The 27596-nt window shown below is 42.9% G+C and overlaps 1 protein-coding gene across 4 annotated transcripts in view; it reads right to left on the bottom strand.

Moving 5' to 3' along the window:
• Positions 1 to 27596, bottom strand: part of Ptprm (protein tyrosine phosphatase receptor type M) — a 688723-nt gene that overhangs the window by 396874 nt on the left and 264253 nt on the right. For all 4 annotated transcript variants that reach the window (XM_029470944.2, XM_085832583.1, XM_085832584.1 and 1 more), the window contains exons 4-5: positions 14841 to 14919; positions 1565 to 1680 (exon numbers count right to left, since the gene is read on the bottom strand). In XM_029470944.2, coding sequence (XP_029326804.1) covers positions 1565 to 1680; positions 14841 to 14919 — 195 coding nt within the window. The remainder of the gene's footprint in view (positions 1 to 1564; positions 1681 to 14840; positions 14920 to 27596) is intronic.

Here is a 27596-nt window from a genome sequence, read left to right as displayed (position 1 = left end):
CTCAGACACATTACCATCTGATAGTTCATCGTGGCCTCATCCTGGAAAAATACGTTTGACTACTAGTCACTTCCTCCGGAAAAGAGGACAACATGAATAACCAGCTAAGCTGTGTTGATTAAAAGGGTTAAAGTATTTCAAATTCATATAAATGTGACACTTCACCATTGTCAGGCTATCACAGAAGTGAAAAGTACAGTAAGAGTCAGAGACGGGACGGAGAAGGAAGTGAAACAAGATAAAATGGAAGCCTGTTATTTTGAGACAGTGGACACAGAAGGGTTAAAACATAGAGTACTTTAGCTTGGTAGCAAATTTGAAATTATAAATAATAAAGTAGAAATATTTAAAGACCTGGGGTTGTGTCTCTGGGGGAGCACAGGTCTAACACATATCTAGCACATGCCTAGCACAGGTATAGCATGCATAAGGATGGGAATGTGGTCCCAGCACTGCAAAAACAAATAACTAGAACTCTGCAAAGAACTTAAGGAAAGCAGGAAAGAAGAAGGGGAGAAAGTACTCTAGGAGATTTGAGGAATGAGCGGGCTGTAGATTAAAACCGAAAAGAAACAAGAAGCACTGCAATTGGAGCTCAGCAAGAAGAGCTGCGATTGGGGCTCAGCAAGGAGAAGTGCTGTGATTGGAGCTCAGCAAGAAGAGCTGCGATTGGGGCTCAGCAAGGAGAAGCACTGTGATTGGAGCTCAGCACGAAGAGCCATGAATGGAGCTCACCAATGAGAAGAACACCACCCCTCCCAGGTGCTCTGTGGATGAGGAGCCAGTCACTGGGATCCACTCAATCTGTCACAACATCCCAGGGTGGGCAGGGGCTCAAACAACTTACTGCCATGCAGAAATGTATAGGGCAGGACTTAAAGAGCTGAAGCCTCAAGGACCATGCTTATTTGAGGATCCGTGCATAACTTAAATGCTTGAAATTCAAAGAAGTGCTATTAATTTTTACATGGATTCCTGATATGAATTATTTAGAAATTCATCCTACAGAAAGGCGTACAAAGCGAGCTCTCCTCTCTTCGTCCCGTGTGTGGAGAGAGAAAGAGGGATGAGGGAGGGGGAGGGGGAGAGGGAAAAGAAGGCGTTCAGAGATATAGAGAGACAGAGACAGAGGGACAAAGGGAGACAGATGGAACTGGGGGAGCCATAGAGAGACAGAGGGGGATGGGAGGAGAGAGAGAGCAACAGAGACAGGGAGACTGTGGGGGGGGGGGTAAAGAAACAGAGAGAGAAAGCAAGAAAAAACAGGCAAACAGACATGGGGGAGGATCCCTTGGTTGTTTTTCTTCAGGGGAGAAAGGCATTATAGTTTTGAACTTAAGGTTTTTTGCTAAATCTAATTTGACAAAACCTGTAGGAGGAGATCACTGAGAAAGAGCAATAAGGAAAACGGGAATTCCAGAAAGATGGGAAAACGGCTGGACGTGTGCAGCAAGCTTGGAAACCTGGAGACATAACCGATGTGGGAAGAAGCTTCTAAAACAGAGAGGGCTTTGGTGTCTCCAGTTCCTCCTCCAGGACAGTGAAAGGTGGTGAACACACGTACCTGCAGCCAGAGCCGGTCCCCAGCCACTGTCCTGCCTATGGCGCTGCACTGGAAGGTAGCAAACTGGCCGGCATTCACCTCCACATTCTGAATCCGCAGGAAGTGGGGAGTTCTTGCTACATGGGGAAAAAGAAGTCAAGAAATTATAAGGGAACCTGTAACCAGAACACCCAGTTGTAACTAGTTGATACATTTCCCACTCCGGACCTTCCCATTGTTTATGTATTGAGGAAAAGCTCTTTGCAATGTTATTTCAAAGGGTATCATGGAAGGATTTTGATATGTATGCTTTGTGAAACAAGAGAGAGCGAGAGAGAGAAGAAGAAGAAAAGCCAGGCAATCTGGGATAGAAGCAAAAGAGAAGATATTTCATTGTTCCTGCTGGGCAAATTACAGTAGCGCAGCAGTCTCCTTGTAATAACAGATCTGTATTAATAAAGATTATACTGACGCCTAATTGATGTTTTGAACAAAAACATATTAGATATTTATACCCGCAATGTGAAAAGAACAGTAAGAAGTTAAATGATGTTGTCAAGGAAACTCTGAAACCCAAAAACAGAACTGTGCATAATATATATTTTAATACAACTAATTGGTATGCAACATTCCCTCTGTAATATTTCCCAGCTACCAAAAATACTATCCTGATAGACACACTGTGGATGATGCTGGGCTTGCCTGAGCCGGGAAAGTTTGCTGATTCTTATTTCTAATTCAAGAAATCCAAATGATTCTAAAGGCTAAGCACTGCTGTCTCCCGAGGCGTGTGTCAATATGGGGCAGCTGTATCCATAAAGGACAGCCCTGCTCAGTCAGAGGAGAACACCCTAATCTCTGCAACACACTTAAAACTAGGTGTCAGAAATTAGACTTAGTCCAGACTTGGATGCCAGGCAACTTTTATCAGGAAAAGATTCTCCTGTTGCTATGACAAAGTCCAAGATAGGGAAAGAGGCCAGAGCAAGAAGGGAGTTGTTAGGGGCATTAAAGCCGGATAATAAGCAGAATGAATTCATAATTTACCTTCATGTATCCCCTCCCTGCCAGTGGACCTTCAAGCTGTGCATAGATTGTTTTGAAGAATGGTGTCCTAGTCTGGGGACCCCGTGACTGTAAACTGACACTCATATGAGCCCAAGCAGAACCTAATTAGAACTGGAAGTGCGTTGCAAACCAAGAACAATGAATTTTAATACCAGCAGCACAGGAAAAGCTCATTATTATTTGGAGGCCAGCAATCATTCACCGCATTCCTGACGCTTAGTATGCGAAATGTTCTAAATGGGCCCTCACAGAGCAGTGTAATGATGGACCACTCTTGCTTGGTACTAATTTATTAACTTACAATCCCAAGAAAGGTTTCATTGACTCAATCGAATTGCTCCTTACTCACGAATAACATAATTCTTTGGTCTTTAAAGACATCTGAAAAAGCTTACGTAAGGCAACTGTCTTTTCTACCCTGTTCTGGAGGCACCGGAAAATCCAGGCCTTCTTTTTATCAAAAGGGCAGCCCTGGAGTTTACCCGTCAGAGGCTTTTCCAGGAAACACTCTCATGAGTTCTATTACTCCTATGGGGAGACCTGACTAGTAAAGATTTCCATTTCCAACGCCCAGGGCAGATCACTAAGCCACCCTCCCCCATCTTCTCTGCCCTAAGCCACCCTCCCCCATCTTCTTTGCCTGTCTTAACAGTCCCTGTCCCACACAGTCGCTGAGGAATCCCAGCAGTACTGTCCTTCCACAAAGCCCCACTGTTCTCTCAGCTTGTCCTGGGACCTCCGGTGGCTGTGATAGCAAGGGCAGGTGGAGCTTGGTGTCACTGCCTCTCCCACAGTGGACTCAGGGTTGTAACATTGTATTGAATGCATGTTAGTAACATTAGTAAAACCACAGGCGCATGACCTTTAGAGCTGTTTGTTTGAGGTTTCAACTTCTGCTACAGAATTCTTCTCTTCCAATTTTGCTCCCTCACCTTTGACTTTGCAATTTTTTACTACATAAAAATTATAGCAAACACAGGAGTGGATGCTCACAGTCAGCTATTGGATGTATCACAGGGCTCCCAATGGAGGAGCTAGAGAAAGTACCCAAGGAGTTAAAGGGATCTGCAACCCTATAGTTGGAACAACATGATGAACTAACCAGTATCCCAGAGCTCTTGTCTCTAGCTGCATATGTATCGAAAGATGGCCTAGTCGGCCATCACTGGAAAGAGAGGCCCATTGGACTTGCAAACTTTATATGCCCCAATATAGGGGAACACCAGGGCCAAAAGAATGGGAATGGGTGGGTAGGGAAGTGGGGAGCGCTATGGGGGACTTTTGGGATAGCATTGGAAATGTAATTGAGGAAAATATGTAATAAAAAATATTAAAAATTAAAAAAATTATAGCAATTATTTTAGGCTAATCTTATCAAAGGGCCCCAGTGTTAATAAAGAGCAGGAAGACTACTGAGATGTTGAAAATGAAGAGGTATTTTCTTATCAAAGAAATTGATCACTACTGTGTTTCTTACCAAACACACACACACACATCCACTTGTGCGTGCACACACACATACACACATATCCCCAAACATTTTGTTTTTCTCCTATACATATACACACTCACATACATACATTCACACAAGCACACAAGCACTGACGTTCTGAGCACAATATAGGAAGCCTATATGGTATATGAGACATGTATAAACCTATATGATGTATGAAACAGTATAAACCTCTAGTTGATACATGTGAATGATAGACTAACAGGAAGGAATCCCAAGTTTTGACTCATGCCTCATTCCCAAGGTTATGCATATACAAAGATACTCTAAATTTTTAAAGGGATCTCAATACATGATTGTTCCTAGGGGGTTTTGTGTACACTATAATCTCAGCTGTGCCTTTACAGGAAGAGCTGGACACTAGAAGTAGATGTCTGACAAAGTGTTTCCATATTTCCTCATAATCAAGAGCTCCACTCAAGGATGATGTACACATATTCTCATATAGACCTATTCCTTGCTTCTAAGACCCTTTAGATGATATTGATCTGATGATGACAATGATGATTATTAAATATTATATGGTGAGCATTTAGAGGTATTTCCAGTCTACTTAGTGAGGGTCACACTGAAATGGGTTTGCATGCTGGGTATCAGTTACCCATGTCTTCTCTGTAATAGAAAGCAGGGACTAGATTCAAATGTGAGGGAAGCACCCAATATACATTAACTACAGAGGGCCAAATTTCTCTAATAATAACAATGGAGTTTTAACAGGCCAACAGGCCAACAGACCACAGTATGAGCTGGCTTGAAATAGCAAGCCATTTGTAGAGGCAGAGCTTATGGTCAAAGAGCACATATGTGGTACTCTCTAAGTGTACTAGGTTAGCCTTCCTTGTAAACTTGACACAGCCTACTATCAGCTGAGTGGAGCTTTAGTTGAGAAATTGCCTCAATCAGATTGGCTTGTGGGCATATCTATGTAAGACTGCCTTCATTATTTCTCAGCTGAATAGGGTACAGCCCACTGTGGGCAGCACCATTCCTAGGCAGGGGGTTCTGCATTAATCAGAAAGCTATCTAAGCACAGACCAATGATCCAGCCAGAGTGATCTTAGCTAGCATGGAGCAATGCCTCTGGCTCCTGCCACATGCCACACTTCCTTGGCTGTGAAGGGTTCCTTGGTTGAAGGCCCTGCTGCACAGTATAGCATGCACTCTGCCCTCACTTCCCTCAAGGGAATGACAGTGACCAGGAAATACAGGCTGAAATAAACCCTTCTCTTATATGTTGCTTTTAGTCAGATCGTTTTATCAAAGCTATGAAAAGAAACTAGAACATAGGCATCCTATTTGTAAGCAGCATCCTACCAAGTATTGCCAGCCCATAGAGGGTTCAGTCGTGTGTACAGAAAGAATCTTGTCTGGGAAATCCTCCCCTGTCTTTCTCAACTGTCTGTGTTGTGGCCTTTTGACAGCCTGGGTCCTTTCTTTCATTTCCCCGAGCTATCTTTGGGGCAAGGACTTCAACTTCTGGGGAGCCTCTGGGACACTTTTATGTAAAGGGTGAACACTTAATGGGTGTGTTTGAATGCACATACTCCCTAGATCCAAGTCAATCTCCTGGTCTCCTCCTTTGGAGGGCATTTCCATACGGTAAGATCCTCTGCTCGGAGTGAGGTACTGACTGTTTTCTAGATTCCGCTCAGGAAGTTTGGGATGACTGAATGCCCCCTTCTCACGCCCCTGCTGACTGCATATCACTGCATACTGACTCAGCACACCATTCTTGCTGATATGATCAACTAAGGAGAAATTAGATCCCCAACAGCTTCTTCCACAAAACTCAAACATCAAAGTGGCTCCTCTCCCCAACTCTCCTCCATTGCGGACCTTCAATGAGTTAGGGAAAGTGAAGCCCTCTCCTGCTACCTCCTAGGCTCTCAGTGGACTCAGAGATGCCCCCAAACACAAGTGTCTGAGGTTGAAAAGAAAAGGCTAATTGGAGACAAAGTTTAGCTCACAATTACAAGGAGCACACATCACACAAGAGAAGATTGATGAGACATTTTAGCCCTTATATTGAGCAAGTAGTCATTTCTTTTATCTGACAGAAACAATTTAGATGACAACATAAAATGAAACAAAGATTAGAATCCACTTTTATACACATGTATCCAATGATTAGTAGTAGTAGTAGTAGGTGTGTGTGTGTGTGAGTGTGTGTGTGTGTGAGTGTGTGAGTGTGTGTGTGTGTGTGTGTGAGTGTGTGAGTGTGTGTGTGTGAGTGTGTGAGTGTGTGTGTGTGAGTGTGTGTGTGTGTGTGAGTGTGTGAGTGTGTGTGTGTGTGTGAGTGTGTGTGTGTGTGTGAGTGTGTGAGTGTGTGTGTGTGTGTGAGTGTGTGAGTGTGTGTGTGTGTGAGAGTGTGTGAGTGTGTGTGTGTGTGAGTGTGTGTGTGTGTGAGTGTGTGTGTGTGTGAGTGTGTGAGTGTGTGTGTGTGTGTGAGTGTGTGAGTGTGTGTGTGTGTGTGTGTGTGTGTGTGCCTGTGTTTATATCCGGTTCATGGACAAAACTTAGAATGATGCTTTTGTATCTGTCCACTGAAGCACATAAATAGCTATGGATATGACACATATGTGATTGTTCCCCACCTCTAGATGGCATCATCACCAAATTAGCAGCAGAACCCTATCAGGACGGCTTTGGAAGGCAGCTCTTACGTAAGAATTCAAATGTTCAAGGGCACGTGACTTAGACATTTGGTAATGCTGTTGGCTAAATTGTAAAAACACGAATTAATAAGTAAAACCTGCTGAGTTAGTAGCATGAGTTTGATAAACTGCTGTAGGATTCCAGTGTGTCCGATATCATATTTGATAGATGCTTAAGATTGTAAAAAATAAACTTGATTTAAATCAGCAAGTCATCCTGACAACTTCTATTTCCTGAATTTTTTTTCTGTAAATTTGCCTAATGTAGCTTCCAGAATCTTCTTGATGGCTAAGTAAAATGAAATATTTAAGTGCGTATATATCTGGCTTCTTATTTTCCCAAGAATATTAAATATATTTGGATCTGTTGATAAATATATTCTTTTGACACATAACTGATTTTGGTTACTACAAACACACATCGCTCCTGGGTACAAAAATGGTGCATTCATAACATGTATTGGCATATGGAATGCTGACATATGTGAACACAGTTGCCACATGTCTATTATTTAGTAATCATTGTAAAATAAGAGTTACTAATGGCTAAAAGTTATCACCATTACATACATACACGGAGATAGCAGATGACGGGAAGCAGCTTTGAAAGACATTCAAGGGGGAAATAAGTGTGTTTCATTAGAGAAAAGAGACTAATTCTATCCTAAGATAGAATGAATGCTTTAAAAAACACATTATAGAAGGGAGTGAAAAGAGGATTTTATACAGAAAGCCTTAAGTGGATTTGAGAAATTACAAATGATTTTTGGGGAAATGATTTTGACTCCATTTGATGGGATTGATTTAGGAATATATTTTAAGATAAGCTATGGCATGAACAGTACACACTGTAAATGGGTGTGAATGCCTGACTGCTTTTCTTTCTATAAACAACAACAACAACAAAATGTTTTATTGCCGTGTTCATAATAAAAAAGAAAATCAGATAGAAATGGGATAGTTTCATCTTTTAAGTAACCACTTATAAAAATCAGGTAGTTTACATCATATAATATTAGCTGCATGTCTTGTTTGTCCTGGACTATGTAGGGAACTGGATCTTTTCAATACTAAAAGCTAAGGGGAGGGGTCCCTCTCATCCATGGTACCTTATATCCATCCCTCCACCTCTTCTGCCTGTCTGCTCTTCCACTTCTCTCTCCCTTTTCCTCTCTAGACCCTGCCCCTCCAGGCTGCCAAATATCTCCAAATCCCTGTGGCTTTCCTTACAGACAACTGCTCAGCTCTCTCCACTAAAAGCTGAAGGACTGAAGGACTGAATGCAAAGTCCTGTGCATCCCTTCCCTCCTACAGAGCCAAGATGCAGAAGAGGGCCCATGCCTTCCCAACCCAGCCTTTCCTTCTAGAGCCATGAGACACAGACCATGACCCATCCACTCCAACAGTACCACTGGAGTGCAAATTACAAACATCTGAGGCATACTTAATTTGCAGCATCTTGGACGACAATTCCATTTACTAATTCTTTACCTTTATCCTCAGGGTCATTCTGGAAGGGCAAGGATGGGTTACTCAAATTACGTCTTTGTCAAACTTTGATAGCATGTATGGGACACTAAATAACTTCTCTTCCACCATCTCTGAAATAACTAGGCTGCTGTCTCATTGATCCTTCCAATATGACCTAAGAAGTCAGGACCTCCACCATAACCAAGAGCTATCCAGCTTCAAATGTCACTAGAGCCAGATATAAGAGACTGGACTATACCTCAGAGATAGGTATACTGCAGCATTCCTATATCTGTGAACACCTGCATTTCTTTTAATTACACAGAAGGCCAACATAGGCATTAATAATTAAGTTCATATGTAGACTTTTCCAGTTTCCTTTATGTTACATTTGTAGGAATCAAATGGCTAAGACCAAAAGCAAGCAGACAAAACCAACTTATTTTTGAAATCAGAGATGTCAAACTCTGATCTATCAAGCTCCTACCTGTTTACATTTCCATCGAAAGGATCTGAGAGTGCCCTTCTGGATGTCCCTTCCGAAGTACTAAGAATTAACGTCTGTAGTCTCTCTTGAGAAAGTAATGAACTCTGTGCACCTTGCTCTGTCTGATAACCTCTTAGCCATAATAAAACATTTGAGCAGCAGCCTTCTTGCTGATTCCATTCATAATGCTGTAGCAGTCTTCATCCACATTGATTACAGATGCTTGGGAAGATTTGCTTTTTAAAGGGCCATGTTGCCAACCTCTACTGCCTGCCCTAGGAGGGACAGGGCTCATTCTTCACTGTAATTCCTGATGTTGGCTGGTTCCTTATCCAGGCTGGCACTGCCTTTAGGACACATTTACACATGTCACCTGGAGACCAAAGATAGGACTGTCTGATCCTCTCAGCTTTGGTTAGTTTGTAACAAAGTCCTTTAAATGGCTTATTGCACAGGAAGTTACTTCATCCTATGGAGAGGCTTCTCCCTCCTAATGTGGATTCTCAAAGACTATAAATGTATACTACTGCTTGCAGAGAGAGATGTGGATCCATAGGATGGGTGTTGGTCCAGATTGTATTGGACAGAGTCTTCCCCGCAGATAACCAACTGCCTTTAATCCATGAAATAGTACAGATGGCACGGGCTGCCAGAGGTTATGGGGTGGCCTCTGGCTAGTTCAGCAAAAGCTACAGCTCAAGTGGGAACCAGGTGAAGTCATAACTTCAAAGGAAAGATAACGGTTGTGGATGCAGGAAAGAAACTCATCCACTAGGATGGTGAGGACCAAAGGTGGTGACATTCCACTTCCAAGGTCAGCTTCCTACAGTAAGTCTCTGCTTTTGTTGTAAGCTTGGTTTTCAGTAGATACCAAGGTGAGATAATGTCCCCGAGTTTCAGAAGGTTCCCTACCCTCTAGGTCCTGAACTGAGAACCGTTTTCAGTGGGCAAGTGGCTTCAGGTGGATCCCACACTGTCATTCCTATTTTGATGTGGCATGTTCAGACACCAGCACCTCTAAATAAAGGGAAAGTCCTTATCCAGGAGCCTTTGTGGAATGTTTTCTTTGTATAATATCAATCTTATCTTTTTAAAACACTCATTTAAAGGAGTGGGATGGAGATTTTAAAAGATGATTCAGGTCAGGCATTCTGTGTACTGAGCCCTCAAAAACAAAAACAAACAAACAAAAAAATGTACCATTTAAAATAACTGACCTATCCTTGGAAAGTGGGAAAGGGCTCAAGGAAAAAAAAAGTCTCTCTGGCCAGCAAACTTTAGAACTCATGCTGAGCGGGAAGGCCTGGCTTTGCCAAACTCATTGGAATTTCAGGCACAGCACCTTCAGAGTGGAAATTCTTACCCATCTCATATTCAAAAAGAAACACTTCCCCCCTCTCTCTAAATTTATAGGCCCATTTATTTTCCATGTCCCTTTCAAAATGTTCCACCAGATCCTTGTGAAATCTGTAGGAGCTCTACAAACTCTCTGTCTTCCATGAATAACAAGCAGGCTTAGTTCAGGTTCTGCCTTTCCCTCCTTCCTGCTACATCCCCATTGCTTTGTACGGAGAGCAAAGTTCTCAAATATTAATTGATCCCCAATCAGCCTTTGATCCCAAAGGCATGGGTTCTCATTGACCAAGACACAAATCCCCTCTGGATGTCTCATTCCTATTGATTCTTCAAAGCCTGCATCAACATCCCAGCCACAGACCCAGAGAGGAGTAATTGGCAAGATCAAAGTGCCAACTGAAGGGGGGCAGGAGAGGAAAAAGCCCCAGCCCTCTTATTTACACTTACATCTTAATGTGATGGCAAAGGCTGAAGTGAACTAGACATGTGCCCAGTGTGCCCGACAGCCAGAATAACCCGAGAGCGGGCCTCTCTCCTGGCTGTCATCACAAGCAAGGAGGCACTGCCAACAGAACAGCCAGGACTGCCCAGTAAACACTGGCAAAGGCTGTACTTGGCAAACATGCTCTGAATTTTAAAATGGTCACAAATGAACTCCCCAGAATCTAAGAAATGCATCAGTTTAATTATTTAGATTTACTGTTTCCCAGTAAATAATTCAAGAGTGGTTATCAAAATGGATACTTAATCATAATAATGTAGGTTAAGGATCTCTTCTTTGAAATGCTGAGACCAAAGTGTTTTCATATTTCGAATAGTCAGATTTTTAGTGTTTGCACACATGTAAGGGGCACCTTTGAGATGGGGTTGAAAGTGTGAGCATTAAATTCATTTGTGTTTCATATACACCTTATGTTCACAGACTAGAGGTAGGCTTATGCAATGCTGTCAGTGTCTCTGTGTTTTGACTGTAATCACACAACTTTAGCTGCAGTGGGGATGAACACATAATATTTGGAGGGCATGCAAATTACATCTCAATAAGTCTGTTGAGATAGTTATTGTTTATAATACATAAACATATGCAAGGTGATAATGGCAATGCCCACAGAGTTCTGGCTGGTGCACACGCGCATAAAGTTGGCACTGGGAGTCCTGAAGTCTAAGAATGGTGAGTTCAAGGACAGCCTAATCCATACAGTGAGAACTCGCCACACTGAGCGAGGTCCAACATGATACTAGCAGATGCACTGCTCACAATGTGTTTAAACAGAGAAGGCATCCACGGAACTGATGACATGCTCAGGTTTTCCTGCTGGGATTCCTGAGCCAAATTCAAGATGCATTTTTAGTGTGCAGACCAAAATCAAGAATTATCTATGTCTATTAGAAGGGGCCTCAAGCTGAAAGCTGCTGACTTCATCCAATCATCTCTACCTTCCAGGCTGATCCCGCATCCTTCTATCCCGACATTAGCATCGGTTTTTATGAGCAACTGCATCCATCTATGAGAACATCTACCATTGAGAAACTGCTGTAACGGCGGCTCATAAACCCATGTGAGTCAAAGCAGGAGCCTTCAGAGTGAAGTCAGCAAGACTCAGCAACTCTATCCCTGTGGAAAACATCGTTTACATGTGGGGAATTTACACTCATTTGAGAATCTAAATTTAACGAGCATCAAAACTTCAAAAAACAACTGATTATTATTTAGCAATCTTGATGAGAGATCATGTTACCTGTAAAGCTTTCCAATTTTACTATCAAAGCAAAGGACTTTGTCCTTCGTATTTTATTTGCATGTTTTCCCCATCAACTTACAGACTCTGGGAAGAAATAACTACTGAGGAGCCATCATCAAAGCCAATTACAGCTTATATTCCACAGGGCTACTGCGACATCCGTCACCTCAGCCACCAGTCTGCACTTCCATTGTGTGTCCCCTAAGACAACTCACAAAGCCAATTAGGTATGAGTGTGTGTGTATCTTCAGAGGAGGAACCATTAGTTAAGTCCCTAATGGTACAGGAAGCTGACTCCACAGGAACACACAACGCCACAACGCTGCCCCACCTTCATGACAGAAGGTTAACCATCAGCCTGGAACCCAGTAGAAAGCAAGAGTCTACATCTGAGGAGATACCCCTTAGCCAGAGACCATAGGTAGAAGGAAAGAACACAGGATGCAGACTTGGGATGCCCCTGGTAACCTTGGCTGCAGGGTCCCTCACCTGTATCCACTGCAGTAGCAACATCTGCCCTGCAGGCAGCTTGCTCTAAGAAACAAGGAGGCAGGGCACATCAGAGTGTTCAGCATTGAGTGAATGTGCAGAAATGTGGGGTTATTTTCTGTCCTCCTTTTACACAGTGACTTAGGAGCCATGAATATGCACGGTAGCAGATCCTGGGGCACTTTTCAAAGCTGGAGGCTATGGTATCACAGACTCAGCGCAGTTCCAACTCAGATAATTATATTCTGTTTCCTGAATTTGCCCAGATGTTTCAGCTAGCTACAGCCTTGTTTTCTTTCCTTTTCCTTTTTCGGGGGGGGGGGGAACAAGTGGGGAGATTCTTTATGAACCGCCCCTCCCCGAGTCTTAGCCGATAGAGAGGAAAAGGCAGATGTAACAGCAACTTTGCGCACATAGAAGATGATGGATCCGTGCAAACCTGCACATGGGGCAGGCTTCAGAGGACAGGAAAAAGATATCCAAGAGAGTAAAGGCCCCCACAGATGAAATGAGGCAACTGTGTCACGATACCCTTGTGGGATAATGACCACACGGTTGCTTGCTGGAGCCTCACTGGACTGTCTAATGATCTATTCTAATTCAGGCACCAGAAGGGGTGCTGAGCTCTCCCTGCAAGTGTGTGCATTTTTAATACTATGCATCTATCCATTCTTTCATGATTTGGACAGGGGCCCATCAGCAGCGACCCAGGAAATGTAGCAACTTGCCAGTTTCTTTGCATGCCAGGCATTCTAAAAATAAAGCAGACTGCCATGGCTCAGATGGCCAAAAAATGTAAAGCCTGACAATATCAATTTTGGGAAAAGATACAGGGGAAATAAAACTTCCAGGCGCCATCGGTGAAATGTAAACTGGTTCAGACACTTTTCATAGCAATTTGGAAGCAACTGAGAAATCTAACTCGGTTTCTCCTGACATTCCAGCAACTTGGCTTCTTAGGCATATACATATTTTTTTTTCCCATGGAGACACACACACGATGCACCACAACAAGAAGTTTAATAGACAAAAACAGAGGAGGAGACCCCAAATGTTCAAAAATCAGTACAGGTTGTGATAGTCCCCATGACGGAACACCATGGCTTGATCTTAAAAAATGCATGTGGAAACAGAAAAGAAACTATTCAAGACGACAATCGTCACTCTGTTTCCTCAAGCTTTACACATTGAGTTTTGGCCAACTAGAAACAGAAATGATCTGGAACAAAGGAGTTTTGACTGAGCACAAACCATTGGCCCGCCCTGTCCTGTCTGCTTTTACAAAGTCTTTAAATTGTCCTCCTTATTTATCGTAAGTAGTCAAGAGATGACTCAAAGATTCAAAGAGGGTGCAAAGACTAGGCCTCTTTAGTGTATTCATGGGCTTGGGTTCTGTAAAGCAACTGCCAATAGACGTCAAGGGACAGGAAGGCAAAAAAAAATGTATACAGATGAATATCATCTGTTAGAATATGTGGGAGGCAAAACTAATAACTGATTAAAACTAATATTATGAATACATACTGCTTATGAGAAGCATAGTTCACACATATGTATACTCATACACACATGTATATATGCATTCACACACATATAAGCATACATGTACATACACAAATATGCACACACAGACAGACATGCACATAGACACATAGACATATCTGCATGCATATGGACACACACATATACACACAGGTTATTTGTGCTCACTGACAAGCAGAGTACTCTTAGCTTTATGAGTTTTTGGCTTGTTGTTGTTGTTATTTAATTCAGGCCCAGACCCCACAGCAGTGGGATACCATGCCTACTTCCCCAGATTGTGTCAAATGATTGAAGTGAATGGGAACTTGACTCATCCCAATGATGCTGTCCAGGTTTTGTATCTAAGGCCAAGGACACAGGGTCCAGTTGAAGCAGAAAAGTTCCAGACCCTAAACAAGCAGCCATGCCCCAAGTGCCAGGAGGCAGCTCCTCTGCTATGATTGCACCTGCTATCTTGGCCTCAGTTTACCCACAAAGCCACCTCCCCAGCCTTCCATTAGCTATCTATAACAGCTCCTTCTTCCCTGTATACATTTCTTAAAGTACTAATTTGTAAGGAAGAGGGATGGGCAAATCTGGTGCCCACAGATGGCTAAGGAAGGCACTTTATATTGGGTAGGTCCTAAGTCTACTGGATTCCTACTGTTTGGAACTGTGTAACCAAAACAGGGGACAGAGATAGAAATGCTCTCGATTTGGGAACAAATTATGCCAACCCGCCATGTTTAATTCTGTGCTAATATTGAAAAAAAAAATCCAAATGCCTCCCACACCTGCTTGGCATTTGCAAAGACACCCAGAAATCTCCGTTTGCACACAAGCTGTGTGCTATGGAACTTCTAGGATCTGGACCCACATCCGGAGCCTGGCATGAAGCTCTCCTGATAGGGTCAGCTTCTCTCTGTGGCTCCTTCCAGGCTTGGTCTGTTAATATAACTGTTCATCAGCGATGAACCCGTAAGGAAAGCATACTTACTGCACGGGTGTCCTAAGACCTTAACTTCATCGATAGCAAGGTAGCCTTGATGGCCAGAGGTCACAACTTCAAAAATCACCTGGAAAATTAAGAGAGATTAATATTATTTACTCATTTTTGTCAGATGTTGGTCAAGTGTCTCTTATAAGGACACTCATACATCCATTTATTTTTCCCAAAACTATAAGGGAGTGGGTGACTAATACCTGCCTACAGTGTTTCAGGCTCTGGATCCCAAATATGAGAAAGACCAAATCTGCTCTAGTCTGGGAAGGCCCAAGAGCTGAGGCAAGTCCAGCCACCCATGACTGAGGACAGATGGGGGGAAGACAGGGTCTTGGAGCCATTTTTAAGGGTGGAGTAATGTTTCAAGGTCTTTAAAAATCAGAAAATGATATTAAGTAAATCACTACACAGAATATATAGGAGGAGGGGGAAGAGGAAGAGGAAAATGAAAAGAGGGGGGGGAGAAGGGGAGGGCAAAAGCAACAAGAGGAAGATAGTTACCCTTAAGAAAGTGCAACATGTTATGATGGCTGATTTTGAGGCCAATTTGACTGGGTTAATGACTAAATGCTTGCTAGGATAAATGACTGCTTCGGAGGGTGCTTACTCAGATGGATGAGCAACAGGGACACTGTTAGGAATGCAGTGGCACCTTCTCACATGCCAGGGGTGCAGATGGAAAAAAGGGGGAGCAGGAAGTCTAAAAGGCAGGCACCCCCTTCCTAGTCACTACAATGGCACTGTGTTGTTCTAGCGATCTCCACCACAGTGGGCTGACTGGTCCCTGAAGCCACGAGCCACGGCAACCTTTCTTCTAAGTGTTCTGTTTGCTTATTCATTGGTGGCTGTTTGGATTTTTTTGGTTTGTTTTCTGTGCAGATAACAGAGTACCTAACATCATGAGACAGGCATTTGCCAGGGTGGCAGCCCATGAGGGGTTGGTGATAAGCATGGGAAGAGGAGGGAGCTGGCATAACACATGTGCCATGGTAGTCATGGTCATGAGTGGGTCCTGCGGGTGCAAAGCTCAGTCATGGCTGGTTACAGGACACTGCTTGGAGGATAGAAGAATATCTTCTCATTCGCATTCTCAGAAGACCAACTGAAATCTAGACAAAAGGTGCATGAGTTGAAAGGAGAAGGAGAAAGCCGATGTCTGCGGTAGGAGGAGACATTTTTAGGCGATGTGATATGATTATGGGAATAAAGGGAGCATTTGAGAGAGATTCATCCTCAGAGAAGAGAAGAGGGAAGGGGTGGACGAGGAAAAGCTGCCAGTTTGCTCATGCCTAGGGATTACCTGAAGGTATCAGCACAACCCAGCAATTGTTATGCTTTTTATTCTAGAGAAATGGAAACTTCTACTCACATAGAAAGCCTACGCAAACTTACTGAGACCCTATTCATAACAACTAAGGACCAGGAGAAGTCTTTTAATTAATGAATGATTACAGACTAGCCCAGTTCACCACAGTGATAAAACAACAACAACAACAACAACAAAACTAACCACTGTCATTATCAACAGCATGGAGGAACCTACAGGAGCTGTGCTGGATTAAAAAAAAAAAAAAGCCAGGCCTAAAAGATTACATCTCATTTGATTCTATGAATGCAATATCCTGCACGGTCAAACTTTAGTAGGAGTAGAAGCCAGACTAATGGTTGTTAGGAGTGTGGGGCAGTGGTAGAAATGGCAGGAGGGAGGTGAGTGGTCTTTGAAAGGGGGCAGTCTAAGTCGTCTCAGTTTCTACTGTAAGCATCTTCTCAGGTAACGGGATTGTGTAGAATCCCATGTACATGCGCATGGACACGCAAGCACACAGAGGCATGCAAGCATTAGAGAGACCATGAACCTCATAATTAGCATGAAACATCCCAACACTGCCAATACCAAGCCATGATTACCACAACTGGAAAAGTATTTTTCCCTCAAGGAAACTGAACGCCATCCCATGGGAGAGCCTTTATTATTTTTAACTATTGTATGCTACTCTCATCTTCAAGCAGTTTAGTTTAAAAAGCAACTGTGATGGTTTGCATATGCTCAGCCCGGGGTGGGGGAGTGGCACTATTAGGACGTGTGTTCTTGTGGGAGTAGTTGTGTCACTCTGGGAGTGGGCTTTGAGACCTCCCATCCTAGCTGCCTGGAAGTCAGTCTTCTCCTAGCAGCCTTCAGATGAAGATGTAGAACTCTCAGCTCCTCCAGCCCCATGCCTACTTGGATGCTACCATGCTCTCACATTGATGATAAAGGACTGAACCTCTGAACCTCTAAGCCAGCCCCAAGTATATGTTGTCCTCATAAGAGTTGCCTTGGTCATGGTATCTGTTCAGAGCAGTAAAACCCTAAGACAGTAATTATATAACTATTTACTAAGTACACGTTACATGTAGTATGTAGATACTACTTTACAGATCAGTTAATATAAAACTGTTTAGATAAACATATATATATATATATATTTCATATAAAATAATTTACATAAAACATAATTCATAATATATTGCATGAATTTTTAATTAACAAATAAGAAGAAGGAGAATGAAAAAATTCTCAAGGATTCCATATTTCAACAGAACGAGTAGTCTGGATGCAATGCATTTGTCTGCGGCATGCCATGAGTCGCAGTAACCTTAAACTCCGTCTGCTTCCAGATTCTGTGCTCTCAGGCTTACACACTGAGCCAAACATTGGCTCCTAGGATGACTTTGTTTGTCTTTATACAAAACCAGAGGACAGCAACCCACAGAACCCCAGATGGAAATGCTAAGAGCTGGGGTCCAGACTGCAGGCATGAAAACCCAGAAACTTAAGACTCCCAGCTCTGCACCAGAACGCCCTGATAATAAAACATACCACACACTGGAGAGAGAGAGAGAGGAGTAACCTCACAGAAGAGCAGAGATGAAATAAAACTCTGTCCTGCTCCTAAGTTTAATATGTTGTTTTCCACTGATGACACCACAGAGAGGAAGAGCTGCCTGGGTTTCCTGCAGTGGGACCGGGAAATAATTCATTTCCTTATGTCTAAGGGCTGCAGTGAGGGACAAAAAGATGCATTTCAAGAGCAAGCTAAGAAAACCATTTTGAGGCCCTGAAAACAGAAGCCTGGTTATAACAGTCACCAGCTGCAGCACCAGAGGTGACACAGCAGGATCTGCAGAAACCTGCCAGTAAATGAGGACTACATACTGCAGCCAGGGAAACAGTCAGGCCACCTGCATCTTTCCCTCTCCCTCAGCTTCCCCAAGAGCAGTGCCCCCATCCTATCTCCAGCTCTGTCCTGAACCACCGAACCACCTGCTATTATCTCCCTTCCTCCCTGATTCTTCTGTGTAGGTCACACAGAAACTTCCTTTTCCCAAGTCATTGCTTTATCTCAGTCTCTAACTTCATCAGGCATTCCCTGGGAACCCGCAGGCCACGGGAGCCAGAGAAGCGGGTATGCTAACTACATATCTTCACCTCTCTCTCAGAGTCTCCAAAACCAATCCAAAGTCCTCTCTCCAGCTCTTTCTGCTCTGGACCCTGTTTACTCTCTGCCCCCCAGTCCAAGGGGACTACGCAGAACCTGGCAGAACAGGGTGCCTTCCTCCCTCCTGTGAACACTCTCAGTTCAAAATGCCTAGAAACACATTTGTCTTGAACCCCCAGTGACCACATCTATCAGGATCCCAGAAGAATTTCCTACCAGGCAATACACAGCCACCACACTCTCTTAAGAGCCACAGAGGGCAACAAAAACCAAGAAACAAAACACCCACCAAGCACAGACAAGACCAGATATCAGCACTTAGAATTACAGTCATCCCAAACCCAGATGCCTAGACACTAGTGTAAAAATACAGTAACAGCCAGGACAATATGTCTTCACTAGAGCCCAGGAAGCCAACCATAGCAGGCCTCAATACTACAATATACCTGAAACACAAGGAAAAGACAAACTTTAAAACAGCTTTTATGACTATGATAGAGGCTCTTAAAGAGGAAAGAAATAAATCCCTTAAAGAATGAAAATAGAAGCAAACAGTGGGAGTAAAGGAATTAAACTATTTAAGACTGGAAAGCAAAAATAAAATTAATGAAGCCCAAACTGAGGGAAATTGGGAAATGAAAGACTAGGAGCTTAAACAGGAACTTCAGAGGCAAGCTTCCCAACAGAATACAAGAGATGGAAGAGGGACTTGGGCATTGGAGTCTTGACAGAAGAAATATATACATCAGGCAAAGAAAATGTTAAATCTAAAAATCTTCTGACATAAAACATCCAGGGAATCGGACACTCTGAAAAAAGACCAAGTCAGAGAATAATAGGTATAGAGGACGGAGAAGCAGCCCAGGTCAAAGGCATGGAAAATGTTTTCAACAAATCCATAGAAGACAATTCCCCTAACCTGGAGGAGATGACTATCAAGGTACAAGAAGCATACAGGACACCAAATAGATGAGAGCAGAAGACAAAGTCTGCTTGGATATAATAATCTAATCATGAACCATACAGATAAACACCTTCAGCAAAGTAACCCCATACAAAATTAAATAAAAATAAATAAATAAATAGTCACCTGCCTGTATATAAAGGGCAAATGGCATGAGAATAAAAATAAGGGAAACAATACCTTTCATACTAACCTCAAATAATATAAAATATCTTGGGAGTACCTCTAACTAAGCAAGTAAAAGACTTGTATGATAAAAAAACTTTATGATATCAAAGAATAAAGAATAAAGAAGACCAAGTGAATCTGATTTGATTTAAGGCTCACTCCATAAGATGGAACCCACAGCTACCACTGCCTGGGTGACCATGAACCTGAGGCTAGACTATCAGGGGACCTACTGTTCTAATTACTGTTCTAAATTTTTTTTCTTAAGTAGCAATAAAAACACTCCTAATTATATCTGATACACTTGTAGATTAGTGCCTTGCTCAGCCATCAACAGAGATGCTTCCAACTGCAGCAGATAGGAGAAAAGGCAGAGACACACAGCCGGATAAAATGAAGAGGGTGAGAGAGCTTGGAACCCTCAGCCCTCAGTGGAATGTTGCCATCAAATCCCTCCCTGAAGGACAAAGGAAATTTGGCAGAAGAGGGGCCAGCAAGAGTCCAAGAGGATGAAAGACCCAAGAGCACAAGGCCCATAAATCCATGTGATCAAAACTCCTGTGAGCTCACAGAGACTGAGGCAGCACACACAGGACATGTACCTGTCTACACATGGCCCTTTATGTCCATCCTATGGGCTTCTAGTTTGGTGTTTTTATGGGATTCCTGAGTGTATGGATGAGTGGGTCTCCGATTCTTGTGCCTTTTCCTTCTGCTTGTTTGGTTTGTCCAATTCCAATTTATCCCTTTTTGTTTTATTTCTTATATTTTCTTTTAAAAAATAACAAAAATAAATGAATAGAGAGATAGATAGATGGATAGATAGAAAGTGAGTGAGTGAGTGAGTGCTGGCTACTGATGCCATTTTTACTACTAGGTACTGAAGAGCACTGCCACTCTGGTCATAAAAGATTTTGAGCAGAGTCTAGGACCAAACAGCCAGAGTCCAAGTTATTTGTGAAGCTGAGGCAGGAGAATCACTTCAGCACAGGAGTGTGAGCTCAGCCTTGACTTTGGCATAGCAAGAGCGGATCACAATGAAATAACAAAATGGATTTTGAAAGATTCAAGTAAGGCCAGCTCCCTCCCGGCAGGCAGCCTCCACTGTGAGCCAGAGACTTTTAGAGTACACTTACCAGAGGTGGAGACTCAGCACCAAAGTACTTGAGGTCAATCAGAAGAAACAAGAAGAAATATGTGGGTTTAGATATGAGGGAGGTTACCTGATACAAATTTAAAGGAATGTGTTCAATGTCCTTTCAATAACTGAAGCACCTTTTAAAGGTTGTTTTAAATTTGCATTTTAATTACGAGGTTGTGTGCATATGTGTGCAAGCACAAGCATGCACATACATGAGTACAGTGCTCACAGAGACCAGAAGAGAGCAGGACCTGAGTCACGGGCCGCCCCATGAGTGCTGGGAACCAGATCTGAATCTCTGCAAGAACAATGGTATGTCTCTTTGCAGCTTACTGTTGAAAGAGGCATTTCCTAGCTCTCTCTATTAGTAACTTGTTAAGAGCTTTGTAAGTTTGGTCTTAGTCAGTAATATTGTCAGGCTTACATCCACAATAAAATGGTCAGTACAAACCACAACTACCAAGTCGCTCCAGTTTATACTAGTAAGAAACAGGATGCAAAGCAGACACCTTGGTTAGAAAGCTGTGTAGCAAGCGCCTATGGACTGCTGCTATCTTTATTCTCTCTTATAAACACCTGACAGTGAAGAGCTCCATTAGAAAGTGTCTAAAAAAAAAAAAAGGTTAAAATTCTTTTTAACAATAAAATTTTTATTTTCTAAAAAAAATAAAAAGGGGCCAAAGGCTGAGGCCCACCTTCAGTGGGCTTCACGGACACAGGTTTTAGAGTCCCAGCAAACGGTCCGTTCTCGTCTGCTCCTGTCCTCTCGGCAAACCTTGCAGTTTATCCTTTCTAGTCAGAGTCCTTCATAAGGGAGCTGCAAAATCTAAACCTGGATTTTGTCTCTCTGCCTTTTTTTTTTTTAAATCAAAATAGCTCCCCCCCCCTTTTTTTTTCTTATTCAAGAGCAAGAATTGCTTTGGCGAAGCATCGCAGGCATGTGCAGGACACAGGCAGCCACAGGGATGCCTGCAAGCCAGGGTCTAGGTCCAGGAAAGACTGAGGTCAGAGAAAACAAAAAACTTGGAGAAATCAGGTATGCTTCTGAAGAAGTGAAATGCCCCAGGGGGAGACAGGATACGTGAGCTTTTAGCAAATACAACCCTGTTTATTAAGTCAGGCTTGGCTTTCTTCGGGGTACTGAATCAAGACTTTTAAAGAAAGCCTAGTTTAAACTTTGATTGATTGATTGATTGATTGATTGAGTAGTTGAAATACTTGTCTAGCCTGGGCACCTTTTGTATTTACTAACTAGTTTTCCACAGTCAGCCACGATGAACTATGAAATGAACTCACAGCTGGAGACCAGTACCCTGACTCAGAAAGGTGGATCATTTTTCTGAAGTTGCACAGTATTTAGCAGGATTGGAGTGCAATCTGCTCCACTTCCCTTCCAAGTACGAATCCTTGTCATCTTTCTGAAATCATCAGGTGCAAACAGATTTACAACATGTATATGTCAGACAGGAGATGCCAGTGATTCGGGCTTTCTTCACTGCCGTGTTCTAGACTATGAAGGATTAGGCGCATGGTCAGTGACAAGAGCTTTGTGGGGGGATTTATTAAGCCACAGTGAAAGATTTTGGTTGACCTGTGGAGGGGGCTGCGAACAAAGGGGACTTTTAGAAAGCTTAAGTTGGCTCTAACTAGTTTGTTTGTACGCACATCATTTGGGAGGTAAAGGCCAATCAGGAGCTAGGCACAGAAACCTTGGCTCTGTCCATCCCTTGTTCTGGGCGGATATGTGGGAACCGGAGTGAGGAGAGGATGTGAGCAGTAGGTTTCTTAAGACCTGGTGGGCAGAGTGAATCCCTTTGCAATCCGTGCTTTTCGGGCTTGTAACCTTGTAACCACAGACCTTGGTTATCAGGCTTGTAACCACAGACTGCTTTCAGAGTGCTGGGATTACAGTCGAGCTCCACCACACCTGACATATGACACAATTTTAACAACATAGGAGTTAAAAAGAGAATTGGCTAACAACTGCCAGGGGCCAAATCTGTCCACCCACCTGCCTGTGCTTTGTTATCAAGCTCAGAAGAGTTTTTTTGTAGCTTTCAATGGCAGGAGGAAAATCAAAATAATACCAGCATTCTGTGATAGCGGAGAGTGATATGGGATTCCAATTTCCACACCATGAATAAAGTTTTATTGGCTCACAGCCACACTCGGGCATTTACATTCTGATTTTTGGCTGATCCCAGACGGCAACCTCAGAGCTGACTGGTTGCCACAGAGACCGTCTGGGCTGCAATATTTACTATCTGTTTTCAGAGACTTTCCTGCTTGGCTTTCCAACACACTGTCATTACTCTGGTTAACAAGAGAGCACATGTCAAAAGCAATGCTTTGTCACAGCTAAATACAATATGCCTGCCACTCCAGTAATGGCCGATTGAAACCTCGCTTCACTGGTTTTCAACTCGGTCGCATAAGTGTTACTTTAAAAGCCCACCGTGGCTTAGAATATCATAACTAACTTTTTAAGACATGAAATTGCAGCCTGCCAAAAACCAAAGGATACATGCTAATTATTTTACAGTCCTCCCTCCCCCCCATAGTGTCCAAATGAAATCCAACGCGGAAGTCAAACTTTTCTCTATAAAAAGAAGGACTGAGAAAATCTAATCCTTTAGCATTAGCACCCCACCTCAGCTCCCATGTCCTGCTGCAGTCCCTGGTACTAAGTGGATGTGGATCCCAGGTCTTCTTGTGTTTTTAGTTTCGTGCTGGTGCTAGAATGAAGCACTGTGACAAAGCACAACTCTGGGGAGTGAAGGGTTTGTGTCAGCCTACTCTTGCAGGTCATGTCCATCATTAAGTCAGGGCAAGCACTCGAAGCAGACATGGCTTAGTGACTGTTACTATTGCTATGACGACACACCACAACCAAAAGCAAGTAGTGGGGCCGCAGAGAGTGCTGCATACTGGCTTGCCTAGCCTACCTTCTTATAGGACCCAGGACCCCAAACCCAGAGATGGCACCAAGCACCCACAATGGGCTGGACAATCCTCCATTACTCACCAATCAAGGAAATACTCTACAGGTCTGCCTAGGGTCTGATCTAATGGAGGCATTTTCTTACTTGAGTTTACCTCTTCTAAGATGACTTTAGCTTGTGTCAAATTGACATAAAACTAACGAGTGCAAGAAGGCATGGAAGAATAATGCTCTCTGGCCTCTTCTTCCAGGCTCATGCTTAGCTAGCTTGCTATAGAGTCCAATACTACTTGCCCAGGGATGGTACCAGCTAGTGTGCTGGGCCCAGCTATATCAATTAACAATCAAGATAATTCCACACAGGCATTGCCACAGACCAACATGATCAACAATATTGAGGCTTCCCTGTGAGATAGCACTAGGCTGTGCCTAGTTGACAAAGGTGACTAGGACATCTGGTCTTTAACAAAAGGCACATTTTACATGTAAGTGTATATCCCAGTTGGGTCTTTGTGGCTGTGATAAAACACCATGACTAAATGCAACTTGGGGAAGGGTTTATTTGGTTTTCACATTCCGACCACAACCAATCATTGAAGGAAGCCAGTGGCAGGAACTTGAGGCAGGAATCTAGAGGCAGGAACTAAAGCACAGACCATGAGAGAATGTTGCTTATGGGCTCACTTCCCATGGCTTGTTCAGCTTTTTTTCTTATACAATGCAGGCAATCTGCCCAGAGCTAGCATATGGGTCTTTCCATATCAGTCATCCACCAAGAAAATGCTGATAGAAGACCATGTGATAGAGATGATTTCTCTCTAGAAAGGTCCAATAGAGAGCCCACAGGATAATCTGATAGAGGTGAATCCTCTCTAGAGATGCCCTCTTCCCAGCCACTCTTGTTTGTGTCAAGTAGATAAAAGCTAACCAGCAGTAGGTGTTGTGCATAAATCTGGAGGCTGGAAGACAATGCCAAATGTATCCCTCAATGGATTTTCCACTTTATTTTCTGAGACAAGGTTTCTAACAGAACCTGCAGCCCAGGAACTTGGCTAGATTGGCTGGAACAAGCCCCAGGATCCCCCATCTCTATCTCCTTGTTACAAGAGCACACTGTTTCACTTGGCTCTTTACTTGGATGTTGGGGGTCTGAATTTGTGGCAAGCAAGTTTTACCCAGCCATATTTACAATCTCCAAACAAATTCCTTTTTTAAAAAATTTCCTTACCCCCTAGCTCCTCCTATACAGTGACAATAGGACAAAACCAGAAAGCCATCTTTATTGCAGAATAATTTTATTGCAATATTTAACTTTATATCATCTTTCTTTCTTGGGGATAGATTAGTGCAAAATGTAATCCATCTTTATCAGTCAGCAATTCTTCATCTGTAGATTTGCAAGCTCCCCAAAATTTTATATGTAACCCTCAGATCAACATTAATGGTCTTTATAACACTTTAATGGTCATTCCTGGAAATGCAGAGAGTTGCAAGGGTCTGAATTGCTTAATACACAGAGGCCTAGCTGAGGTCAAGCAAGGCAATGCTCTCATATGCAAGCCTTTGTATAGTTAAAAAATAAAAAGGTAAGAGGCTATGATGAGCCCTCTAGGCGGAACATTTACTAAATACGGTTTACTCAGGCAAGAAGAGTAATGTTGTCATAGGTTGAATGTTAACAGAATACCTAAGCTCTTATAAAGCAAGGTCATGAGCTGACCAAACACACTGTGACTCCAGGCTCCTGGGCACCCCAGAAGCAATGGCACAGCGCAGGAAGCCACCCATATCACTTGCTTCTAGAGCCACAAATTCAGTTGTGGTTGGAGAATACTTTGACACACAAAAATTTTAGGTCTGTATAAGACACACACATCAACTTCGGATGCCGTCTTCATTCCACATGAGATTGGGTGCATTCGGGGGTGGCATGGCCTTATGCTGCTTTTAATCCCCAAATAATAGTAAAACATCTATTTAATAGCCTGGCACTGTGATGGTGACTTTAAGTAATCCAGACAGGATTTAAAGATCAAGACCACAAGAGGATGTGCCTGGGTTATAGGCAAATGTGATGCCACTTTAAATTAAAGGGAGAACTTGGTACTGCACAGGTTTGAGCACATGCAGAAAGGAGGCAGTCAGTGTCCTAGAACCAATCCCTCAGGGAGGTGGCCATATGTACTAGCTCAGTATTCTGTGACTGTGGAACCTGACTATGGCGCTGAGGATTGGGGTTACTCTAAATCCCCATATCTATCCTCAGACTCTTGCTGATGGCTCTGGTATGTACCACTGTGAGACAGACTCAACATCGTCTCATTCTCCTCACTAATATGTCAGTCTTTCCCCAGACTTTGGGGATAGCCCCTTGTTGTCAGATGGGCGGGGCCACTGGATGTGCTTCCCTTTGCTCCCCAGACACCCTTCTGTCCATCAGCCTGTGTGTGGCTGATGTCAGTTCCTCCTCTAGGGGGCGCTTGCCAAGGAAGACAGAAACTTGAACACTGCAGCACCCTGACCTTCTGCAAAATCAGTCCTTCTGCTACCACATTCTCTGTATGAGCAAAGACAGGCGTTTGCGCACCAGCACCCAGAAAATGTTCAGATGCAAACCATGTGTCTGTTCCCTAGACACTCAGTTAAGGGATATGTCTGTCTATGTATCACTGATAGTTTTAACTTAAGTAAAACCAAAGGTAGGTCTAACTCATTTTTAATGAAGTTGATTGTTTTGTCAAATGAATTAAATAGAAAAAAAAAACTATAAGGGCTGGAGAGATGGCTCAGATGGGCACTGTTCTTACAGAGGAACCAAATTTAGTTCCTAGTCATATCAAGAAGTTCACAACTATCTACAACTCCAGCTCCAAGGTGTCCTACATGTCTTATCCCCATGGTCACCAGCACTTACATATAAACATGCATGTGCACACACATGCACACCCACCCACCCACACATCTACAGGCATGCATATGCATGTACACACATGCACACACATGCATGCACAAATGCATCCACTCACACATGCAAACGAGAATACACACATGCATGAGCACATACTCAAACACACATAATTTGAAAATAAAACAGAGAAGTAAAAACGCAAACAGTAAAACATCCTCCAACGTAACGAAACCAAAGAAAACCACAAATAAAGAATATCACATTAAGAAATAGGAGCAGGCTGCTATAGCTCAAAAACAGAGTGCTTTCTTAGCGCCCACAAATACCTTGATTCCATCTTTATATCAGAAATGAGGCAGGAATAATTTTTTATCTTTATCAGGTAGCACATACCGGTAACTCAGCATTCAAAAGTTCAGCTTGGGCTATATAATAATGCCCTGTTTCAAGCAATAACATTAGCTAAACACAAAAAGAAAGACAAGGCAGTAAAATGCCCCAGAATTTACTTCTAATGGTGTACCATCCAAAACTATGTTTTTGTTACCCAAAGACACTCAAAGGACAACCACATTTCAATGGAAACAATTATTGGTCCTTTGGAATGTTATTAATGTCTTTGATTTATTGGTTGCCACTTTGGAGTCAGCCACTCCAAACCTCACCCATGCCAGGGATATGCTATACCACTAAGCCATACCTGTGGCATCCACATGCCCTCCTCAGACTTCTGGTTTTCCTGACAATCAGCATGACTTTCTATGTGTGCATATGTGTGTGTGTGTGTGTGTGTGTGTGTGTGTGTGTGTGTGTGTGTGTGTGAGTACATGTTGTCTTTCCCTTCCGTGCCCACACCCTGTCTTTCAGAAGACTATGATAGGATCACAGCTCATCTCCTTCTCATATACAGCAGGATACAAGAAAATTAAAGTAGAGAACAAAACAAAAACAGGAAATTACTAGTGGTGGTTCTGATAACCAAGCAGCAGCCACCAGAGGTATGACAATGCCCAATCAGAAGAGGTGCCTATCTTTGATCGTCAAATACAAGTTGAGAATGAGATTTACAGATGTAGCAAGTTTTGAAAAAAAATGAAGAGACAGGGTGTGAAGATAAAAAAAAGACCATCACACAAATTCCAAAGCCTC

Source organism: Mus caroli, unplaced genomic scaffold, assembly GCF_978045245.1.
Source record: "Mus caroli unplaced genomic scaffold, Mus_caroli_1 scaffold_18, whole genome shotgun sequence".
In the NCBI taxonomy this organism is placed as follows: domain Eukaryota; kingdom Metazoa; phylum Chordata; class Mammalia; order Rodentia; family Muridae; genus Mus; species Mus caroli.
Note: the sequence above shows the minus strand (reverse complement) of the source record. Positions and strands in the feature narration are given on the sequence as shown.